At 52.8% G+C, this 10169-nt stretch overlaps 1 protein-coding gene across 2 annotated transcripts; it reads right to left on the bottom strand.

The window, feature by feature from the left end:
* Positions 1-594: 594 nt before the first annotated feature.
* On the bottom strand, positions 595-2904 carry LOC116940680 (uncharacterized). Of its 2 annotated transcripts, none has more exons than XM_032950818.2 (3): positions 2413-2904; positions 1646-1941; positions 595-1109 (listed from the first exon to the last, which is right to left on the bottom strand). In XM_032950818.2, the coding sequence occupies exons 1-3, from the start codon at positions 2705-2707 to the stop codon at positions 891-893; spliced, it is 810 nt and encodes a 269-aa protein (XP_032806709.2). In that variant the 5' UTR covers positions 2708-2904; the 3' UTR covers positions 595-890. The 2 variants fall into 2 exon arrangements, with proteins under 2 accessions (XP_032806709.2, XP_032806708.2); XM_032950817.2 differs by having other exon boundaries at positions 1646-1944; positions 2413-2875.
* Between the last annotated feature and the right edge of the window lie 7265 nt (positions 2905-10169).

Here is a 10169-nt window from a genome sequence, read left to right as displayed (position 1 = left end):
GAATTGACGACGAGGCTCCGTTAGGAACGCTCGCGAAGCAGTGCACAGAGATGAAAAAATACTGATCTAGTAGGTTCCCCCCCCCCATCCCACCGCGAACCCCCCCCCCCTCTCCCCGCATATTGCACATTTTTTTATGATCCCATCACGATCATCGTCATCTCCAGGGTTGCATCAGCCACCTTGAAGAAGAAACGAAACGGCTCTTCTCCGGCAGCTAACCACCCCGGTTATGTGACCCGGCCTGCCCCCGGCGAGAGTTCGCAGCTCCACGGGGAGGCAGACGTTTAAGATGCGTCTCTGTTGGTCGGATTCCTCCACTACAAATACTTAAATATCCTGATCCTGGCCGTTATGTCGCTCGAGTGACGTCACGCCACTCAATATTATTCTCTCATTCCGCCATCCACCTCCAACCCACCTCCATCGCTCCCGATGTCCTCCACACATCTCTCCCCCACCCCCCCCCCCCCCCCATCTTCATCTCTGTGCATCTCCCCCAATACATTGCTTAGTCTCTTCCCGTGTGCGCCCCCCCCCCCCCCACCAATACTATATTTACATTTCCCACCCCGCCCCCCCCCCCATTCTCCCTCCCATCTCCTTTGAGCTACATCGAAGGACTGCTTCGTTATTCACGTGCATTGCGGCCTTTCAAATAACGTTTTTTTTACCGAATTCAATATAAATGGCTCTTCATGTTATGTTAGTTGCCGACCCCTGGTCTACATCAATCTACTCCCATCTCAGACAGGCAGCAGCGGGAGCAGCAGCAGCAGCAGCGGGAGCAGTAGCGGGAGCAGCAGCAGCAGGAGCAGCGCTGTCCGATCTTGGGTTCTGCTCCCGTTGCTGCCCTTTTGACCCCGGCACTTTGGTCCGAGTCCGGGCTCCTAGTAGAGGAGCAGGTACGGGCAGCAGGGCGGGGCCGCGAACGCGGGGGGTGCTGAGAGGGGCGGGGCCCGAGCCCCCAGCGGCGCCAACCACGAGGCGAGGGGCGGGGCGAGGGGGAACAGCGGGGGGGCGGGGACGTGGGGGAACGCGCCCCCACCCCGCGCCCCCAACTCCTCGCGCTTCTGCTTCATGCGGCGGTTCTGGAACCAGGTCTTCACCTGCAGGGGGGCGGGGGGGGCACATCATTAGATTATTGTTTTCAGGGTCACTGCCACAATGCTAAATATTATTTGTGTTGTTTAATTGTTGTGTATTGATGGTGGGAGGGGGGCAGTGGTGGGGCAGTGGTGAGCGAGCGCACTGCGCTCCGAATTCGGCAACCTGAGTTTGATTCCTCACCACGGCTCACATATTGGAGAGTAATATCCCTTCCGATTCTTGGTACTCTCCTTTCACCAAATCGTACTGACCAGCGGCGTGGTGAAGTATGGTCAAAATACCCCCACGAACGGCACAACAGTGGAGACCGTGTGTACATTCCATATACAGTCTCGCTTTCCAATTAAAGTTGGAAACACGCATTTTGCCCTGTCCATCTGTCCGCAACCCGCCCGGTGTGGGCGGCACGATGGTAACTCATCTCTGCACGATGATGACTCATCGTGCAGAGATGATCCACTGCTAACGTGCTGCTACCACGTGGACTGCACGAAGTCGTGACGATGACCATGACGACGTGTGCCCGCCTCCTCACCTGCAGGTCGCTCATGCCGAGCTGGCGGCCCAGCTCCCCGCGCTCCGCCACGCTGAGATATCTCCTGCGGCGGAAGCTGCTCTCGAGCTCCGCGAGCTGCGCGGTGCTAAACGCGGTGCGCGCGCGGCGGCAGAAGCCGGCGGCGCGGCGCGGTCCGTGGCGCGGCGCGTCTCCCTCCTCCGCCTCCTCCTCCTCCTCATCCGTGACGCCAACGCTTGTAGCTGCTGCTGTTGCTGCGGGGCTACTGCTGCTACTGCAGGGCGCGGGGCTACTGCTTCTGCTCGAGTGCTGGGAACCTGCTGCGGGAAGGAAGGGTGGAGATGGAGATGAAGTTGGGAGTCGCGACAAATCCACGTTGGCGCGCGAGACGCGGACTCGCCACTCACGTGCGCGAGTGCAGCTCCTGATACCGGGTAAAATGACTCGAACTGGAAATGAGAATTCACAGCGTAGTTGTGACACGGCAGTGCGGCAAGTGGACGGGTCTGTACAGCGTACGTGCAATGGGGTGTACTCCGGGTAGTACGGTTTAAATCCCAAACGAAGCAAAACTGAAATTTGGCCAAACTTCCCAACAATGCAGGACCCTTCTTAAAATAAGTCTTGAGACTCGGGAAGGTGAAAGACCAACTGAGGCCCACACGCTCAGTGCGCTCTCGCCTTGAATGTCATCCAAGTAGGTTCAGCAATTGCCACCGACCATCCTTGAGACAACGTGAGCAATGAGTGAATGACGATGATCTACACGCGCGAGTTGTCCATCTCACCTGGGCTGCTGGGGCACGAGTTGGGACGAAAGTCAGGCGAGGTTGATCCTGCGCGCCGCTGTTCGTCCAACGATGACTGCGACGAGATGAAGAATGATGACGACGACGACAAAGATGATGATGACAAGGAATAGTATGACGACGATGACGACGACGACGACGGTGATGGTGATGACAAGAAGGAAGCGGATGGCGACAGCTCCCCAGCCACCGTCATCTGCACCGCTCCCCGCTCTTTCTCTCCACAGCTGAGGCCCGCCAGCCACTCCACCGAGGAGAACATGCTCTTCTTCATGGTAGCAGACAGATCCTCGCCGCTTGCAGGAGAGCGAATGAGCCCGGCTTTCGTGTGCAACGAGGCTCATGTACCCTTAAGGGGCGTGGGGTGGAGGAGGCGGGGGAGGGGGTGTGGGCTCTCGTGGAAAGGGGTGAGGCGCGGTTTAAGGGATGGTGGGGGGGGGTATTGCAGACAAGGTGGGGGCACAACGTTAGATTAGCGTATAATTAATCGGCTCGGATCAAAAGAAATTTGCCGGTAGGCTGATACCGACTGATTGTCAATTTCCCATCGCCTCTCAATGAATGCAAGGCGCCGTAGAGTCTGGGAGGGAGGGAGGTGGGGGAGAACCGGTGGGGGGGGGGGGGTGCTACCCGGTGGCCTTCGAGAACAAATGCTCGTAATTACAACATTGACGCGACCCCTCTAATTCCACCGAAGCGCCACGTAAACTGGCGGCAATTAGCCATGCCTTTGTGTTCCTGGCCAAGGTTTCCCTCAGCCTCCTCCGCCACCACGACCCACGTAACTCTCGTCTCGAGAGACAAAGGAGGAGAGATGGAACACACCGAACACGTACACGTGCGCGCACTTGAATGCTTTGTTCGTAAATTCGATTTCCGAAAGTATTTAAAGGAAGGTCTCACTTAAAGAAAAAAAACATGACAAACAAGACAATGAAATACAGTCAATGAAATCTCTCATTTAAATAAACATTCACAATATATACTCTCTATAGAACAGATTGGCCGTTCCTGACAAATATAATGCAGCAGAATGATTTCAAGGAAGCGAACTCTGGGCCGGTTTCTACCGTCAGTGCTCTCTGTCAATCCACGACTGGATGCATCAACCATCACGTGAAATCCGGCCATCCTCACATCAGCGGCTTTTGGCTCGCCATCGAACAAAGGTGGTGGTCACTTCATCCTGCGGCGCATTCAGACGCGCTTCTGCGGCCGCGTGGAACTCTCTTCCTTCCGATATGAGGAAGCCACTGAGGACTTAGCCACTTTTAAATCATCTAGATTGAAAACTAATTTCTTTAGAACTGCCTTTTGTGCTCAGTGTGTTGCCCTTCCCCCGCACCTCCGATGAGCACGGTTGGCCTTGTACGGTGCGAAAGATGTTCAGCATATATACACATAAAATGCCTCCCCAACGCGGTGTCGTATATCGTGGGGGGGGATGTTTAACCATATACTTCAACCATGCTTGCGAGTGCGGGTTGGTGGTGAAGGAGCGTGTGGGCCTGTACCGGTTCGGGTATCACGGCTGGGGTCCTGTATGCCGACGTTACAATTGGGCCGATGGCTCGAACAAGGTGGCTCCAAAACGAGACGGGAGGCGATGTAAAATGAGCAACGATACACACGTTGGAGTAAAACGAATCGATAATTGACGGGTTATTTAGCGGTGCCGCTGGTGCTGCGTTGGGAATGATGCGCAGGCGCAGTTAACACGACCTAAAACACATTCACTGTGTGGCCTTACAAGGAAAATTATCTATACATATAAAGGCGACGTTTTGGGGCAATTGCCCTATTTCATAGTTCGATCCTATTTAAATCAATTATATTTTAAATTAAATATGTGCGCTGAAGAAGGGCCGAAACGTTTTCCTTTCAAGGGCACACACAGAGTCTTATTGACGAATACGCTGATTCTTTTCCTTAAAGGATCGATTATTGAACCCATTAGCGACAATTCCGATATATATAATTGTAGGTGGTATATCGAAACACTGTAATCGCCAGGAGCGTACACATCTACACCAGTTCCACGGACCAGAATCGGAATCCGATGAGCTATAAAGCTCTTTTTTGTTACAAATGTCCAGTCCGGGGCAGGTCAAAACGTGACACCAACAAACGATGAAAAAAAAACACCACGATAGGAGTGCAAAGCCTCGGGAAGGATAGAAAAGGCAGCATCGCACGGCAGGAACGATTCGCGGACACACCGCTTGAGAATCACTGAGCCGGGCCATCGGGTCGTTACTCGTCTGCTGCTACTGCTGCTGGTATCGATGTCTCGCTGTTTATCCGTGGTAAGTGGTGGTCGTGACCCCCCGCAGAGCCCCCCCTCCCTCCCTCCCCCATCCCGGCACCCCCCGCCGCCCCCCCTTCACCCGCGCCTCCTCATCCTCTTCGCCCGGCGGGTGCCCGGCGCCACGAGGCCATTTCCCGACTCACACCTTCCCCGGGACTCCGCCGCGCATCAAAGGCACCGCTCCTCCTCCTCCTCCCTCCTCCACCCCCCCCCCCCCCCCACCGTGATAGGCGCTCGCTAACAATTAGAGCGGATTGAAGCGGCACCCCCGGAGCAGACGCATTACGGGCGAGAAGTGCACACGGACCACGTGTGCGTTTTAAAAAAAAAGCGATGTGGAGAAGGGCTACTGCCCCACAACGTCGCCTATGATATTATTATTGTTATTTTTTTACGGCTGTGTGATTCAGGAATGTTCTGAGTGTTATTTTTTTTTTCAAACACCGTAGCTGAGCACAGCCCCAACAAAGGCCCTGAATGCCAAGCGGTCAGCAACAAGCAACGCCACTAAAATTGTACAAGCTAAGAGTCTCAGACGATTCTTGATTTGAGCAAAGCTACACGAATACGGGCAAAGTGACGAAGGGAAGGAAGTGTTGTGACCTGCAGTGTGGTGAGTGGGTGGATGAGTGTGAGTGAGCGAGTGGATGTATAAATGAGAGGATGAGCGAGTTGTCCTGCAGCGTGGTGGTTGGACACAGTGTAGATGAGACGAAACAGCCAGTGCCTTGTAAACCGAGTCCTCAACATGAGTAGAGGAATAAACGAGTGAAGTTCAGGGAAACAATCACCACGATAATAGCGATAAAAGAGTGATAAGAAGGCGGATGATCGACCGCCATTCAGTGAGTGACCGACCGCCATTGAGTGATTGCGTACGTGCAAACATGCCCCTCGCCCATCCTCTTTGTCTTCCCGATGCCATGATGTCTGATTGCTTTTTAGCCTCCCCCCCCCAGCTTTCTGTACACCCTCCAGCTAGGACCAGGCCTATCCCAACCCCTCCTCATCAACCCCTCTTGTTTTACTATCGTAAAAAAACTACAATAGCACTTACCATAACCCAATTCTTCAATTCAAATCATTATCAACCTGCTATGTACAATTTTATAATCCCTGTAAAGATATAATAACCATCAACCACGGTATATTCACTTGCGATGTAACAATGCAATGCACACGAGCTGATTCAATCGCTCCATCTCCCAGGCGGACGAAGGTCTCGGACGCGTTCCAATTCCTTGACTGCTACGCCGCTACTGTTCCTGACATAGTCGGCCAGCTTCCCTTCTAGTAAGCGATCGGATCTTCCCAGTTCCACTTACTTTCCTGAACAGTTTATAACATGCGGATGGTTAAAGACACCCTCCGATCAGCACGGTTCGGCTACGTACGGTGCGGAAGAAGTTCAACGTACGTATATGTTCTCTCGACCACGTGATGCACTTTGTCTCGCAATGTGATTCCACGCCCGCAATATCTCCAGGCTGATCTGCGCACCTTTTAGTTTGCGTTCAGTCCACATCTTTTTTAAGTGACCAAAATAAATGGGAGGCATTTATTTCAGTCCCATCTATTTGACTAACACGTGTGCAGTGTGCAGAAGAAAATTGTATCACGAATAAATTTGATTATGACCTTGGTGCGTGCAGAACGCAGCATGGGCAGCTCTATTGTCAATCCACTGCTGGATTAATACCTCCCCATACCGTGACGGTCATGGGAGGTTTTTTTGTACCATACTTCACCATCCTGGTCAGGGAGGTTAGAAAAAGAGGGGAGGTCCATGATTATAATATCACTCGCTAATGATGTTAGCCGCGGCCAGGTATCGAACAGAGGAGGCCAGGTTCTTGGCTTAATCCCTAAACCACTGCGCCACATATCCCCTTGTATAAACAAGCGAATGTGTTATACGGTGCCCCATAATATAGGTTGAGTGGTCTTGACAATAATATCTGGCAACCCACTAGCATTTGCTAATCAAGCGTAACTCTGGTGATGAGACAGAGAAGGTCAAAACCGGTCCAGAATCCATTGCTCGCTTAAATAAATGCCGATGGATAATATTGATCTTGAAAGCCTATATATGCCAATAGAGGAGACATTTTTTCGTTTTAAATGTGTATACCTTTTGGGACACAGAACAAAGTTTCGATTTCTTTTACCCATATATTTATTTTACCTATCATATAGCGCTGCCCGGGGCTGAGGTTCGGAAAATACCACCTTACTTCTGCCGCCGGAAATATTACAATAGCAATAAAGCCACGTTCTTATGTGAATAAAAGCGGGTGCCACGGTGGCGAGGAGATGTTAACTACCTCGCCTGGTATACAGGAGGTCGTGGGTTCGACCCTGACGCCTGCTGTATATTTGCGGGTTGCATGTCTCTCCCCATGGTCGCGTGAATGTTTTGCCGGGTCCTACAGTTTTTTTCCTCCACATTTAAAAATGTGCGTTTAGAGTATGTGGCTGTTATAAATGTCCACATTATAAGCCACTTCCTTGAGCTATTAATTATTTGTGAAAGCCAGATCGCTTCAGAAAAAGAGCTATATAGCTCAGTGGGTCTTACTTGATAAAGTAAAAAAATAGTTTTAGTTGATAGTTTTGTGTCGTTTACTTTGAGCTATATTCGATAGCAGTCCATTGAGACAAAGAATATCTTGTGAAGGGGGGCGGTTGTGTCAGTAACCGTGGTTCGTCAGACACACCGCAAACAAGAGCGGTAGTGCAAATATGTCGAGTGATCCATCCTCGCTCCGAATCCCAGCTCACACCCCCCTCCCCAACCTTCGCCAGCCAAGTCCCTCCTCGCGTTAAACAAAGAGAGTTTGTGGTGGGGATTCTCGTCTGGGCGTTAAGTCTCCGTAAACGACTACGTGCCAGTCGGGAGGAGCTAGGCGGGTGCCAGTTGCCATGAAATAACAAACGCGAGTACAAACGAATGCAGAACAATAACAAGACCAACAACAGCTGGGCGCAAAGAAGCATGCAGGATTGTGTTCCACTGAGATGTAGAAAGAGGAAAGCGCGAACGAGAGAACATACGCCGGTTAATAACAATCACACACACACGTACATTCAAACTGTTAAGAATTGTCAGCGTGGGGCTGGTCAGGATACGCCGCTGGAAGTGATGATGACTGATGGGCGCCGCGGTGGCGAGACGTTAACTACCTCGCCAGATATACGGAAGGCAGGGGCGGAGCCACAGGGGGGGCTGGGGGGGAGGCTCAGCCCCCCCTGAAATTTTGGAAAAGTCGGTAATCGGGATAACCGGATATCTGGCTGCTGCAAAATGCTGCAGGCTGCCACCTTGTACTGCCCTGCAGGCTGCCACCTTATGCTGCCCTGCAGGCTGCCACCCTGTGCTGCCCTGCAGGCTACCACCTTGTGCTGCCCTGCAGGCTGCCACCTTGTGTGCTGCCCTGCAGGCTACCACCTTGTGTGCTGCCCTGCAGGTTGCCACCTTGTACTGCTCTGCAGGCTGCCACCTTGTGCTGCCCTGCTGGCTGCCACCTTGTGCTGTCCTGCTGGCTGCCACCTCGTGCTGCCCTGCAGGTTGCCACCTCGTGCTGCCCTGCAGGCTGCCACCCTGTGCTGCCCTGCAGGCTACCACTTTGTACTGCTCTGCAGGCTGCCACCTTGTGTGCTGCCCTGCAGGTTGCCACCTTGTGCGCTGCTCTGCAGGCTGCTACCTTGTGTGCTGCCCTGCAGGTTGCCACCTTGTGCGCTGCCCTGCAGGTTGCCACGTCGTGTGCTGCTCTGCAGGCTGCCACCTTGTGTGCTGCCCTGCAGGTTGCCACCTTGTGTGCTGCCCTGCAGGTTGCCACCTTGTGCGCTGCTCTGCAGGCTGCCACCTTGTGTGCTGCCCTGCAGGCTGCCACCTTGTGCGCTGCTCTGCAGGCTGTCACCTTGTGTGCTGCCCTGCAGGTTGCCACCTTGTGCTGCCCTGCTGGCTGCCACCTCGTGCTGCCCTGCTGGCTGCCACCTTGTACTGCCCTGCAGGCTGCCACCTCGTGCTGCCCTGCAGGCTGCCACCTCGTGCTGCCCTGTAGGCTGCCACCTCGTGCTGCCCTGCAGGCTGCCACCTTGTGTGCTGCCCTGCAGGCTGCCACCTTGTGCTGCCCTGCAGGCTGCCACCTTGTGCTGCCCTGCAGGCTGCCACCTCGTGCTGCCCTGCAGGCTGCTTTCGAACTTATCGAACTCAGCGACATCAGCGGCTCCGACCTATTAATAAACTCCGCGTTCAAATCCAATAAAATTTGTTTTATACATTTGTGGCGCCCATTGGAAAACATAAACACTGGATATCTTAGAATATTGAAGTCAGCCCCCCCAAAGTCAAAATGCTGGCTCCGCACCTGACGGAAGTTATGGTTTAGATCCCGACCCTGATGTGTGTATATTTGTAGATTGTATATCTCTCTCCCCGTGCTCGCGTGGATTTTTTTATCCGGGACCTCCGGTTTTCCCCTCCACATTTGTGTGCTATAAATATCCATGATAAGCTATTTAATTGAACTATCATTTCTGACCAGGTCGCTTCGGGGAAAGCGTTATATAGTGGGCCTTACCTGGTAAAATAAAATAAAAATTTGAGTAAAAAATAGTTTCGTTTAATAACGGCAGTGCAGTCAAGGAATGGAACGCTCACACGAATTGCGCTACCACCAAGGGGGAGATGGAGCGACGAAATCAGTTCGTGTGCAGGTGCTGCGTGGATCATCACATCGCACGAAAACTTGAGAAGAGTTGGCGGCATTTGGGGAGATGAGGCCTTAATCCAGCAGTAGATTTACCATGGCTGATGACGATCCTATTCTTATTTCGTATGCCTGCTGATGTAGATGCAGAGCAACGACTACAAGCCAGACAACCGCGTCAGGAACAGCGGAGTGTATCGTTGTGATGTCTACATATTTGAGGATCGGGCATTGCGTCGCATGGCCTGTTCTGGATGGCCACAGTCGCGTACTGGAGAGTTTTTAATGTTCCATTTGTGCATCAGGTATCCGCACCTGCCATGGTTTGTGTGGATGCGTCCACACACATGATGATGATGATCACGAGAACAAATAGCGCCGCTCTCTGGGCAAGATACAATGCAGCACTAATCCAGTAACAAGGACAGACACTTTTACGCACGCGCGACAATTGCGCTGATGCGCAACCTAACCAGATTTTCTCACGTTTCCCAAACAAGGTGGAACGCGTTTATGCATCAGCTTCATCCATCTGTCTGTCCGTCTGTCTGTATCCAGGGAAACACACAGTGTGGAGCACAGGCGGGTGCATCTGCTAGGCACCTCGGTCAACCCATAACACCTGGGACCTGTCCCGTGACCTCCTGCCAGCAGCGAACCTTCGATACTTCACGTGGCATCAAAGTGCACTTAGCCTGGCACGAGCGCCGTGGTGA

Source organism: Petromyzon marinus, chromosome 9 (genome assembly GCF_048934315.1).
Source record: "Petromyzon marinus isolate PM22_M1 ecotype Great Lakes invasive population chromosome 9, UKy_Petmar_22M1.pri1.0, whole genome shotgun sequence".
Classification (NCBI taxonomy): Eukaryota; Metazoa; Chordata; class Hyperoartia; order Petromyzontiformes; family Petromyzontidae; genus Petromyzon; species Petromyzon marinus.
This window is presented reverse-complemented; position numbering and strand designations above follow the sequence as displayed.

What these genes read in the sequence shown, in the direction of transcription:
- LOC116940680 (XM_032950817.2), bottom strand. Translation starts at nt 2,707, where the DNA reads ATGAAGAAGAGCATGTTCTCCTCGGTGGAGTGGCTGGCGGGCCTCAGC. An exon ending in CTCGTGCCCCAGCAGCCCAG is followed by an intron (nt 1,945 to 2,412) that starts GTGAGATGGACA and finishes TCCTTCCCGCAG; the next exon opens with CAGGTTCCCAGCACTCGAGC. An exon ending in TCGGCATGAGCGACCTGCAG is followed by an intron (nt 1,110 to 1,645) that starts GTGAGGAGGCGG and finishes GCCCCCCTGCAG; the next exon opens with GTGAAGACCTGGTTCCAGAA.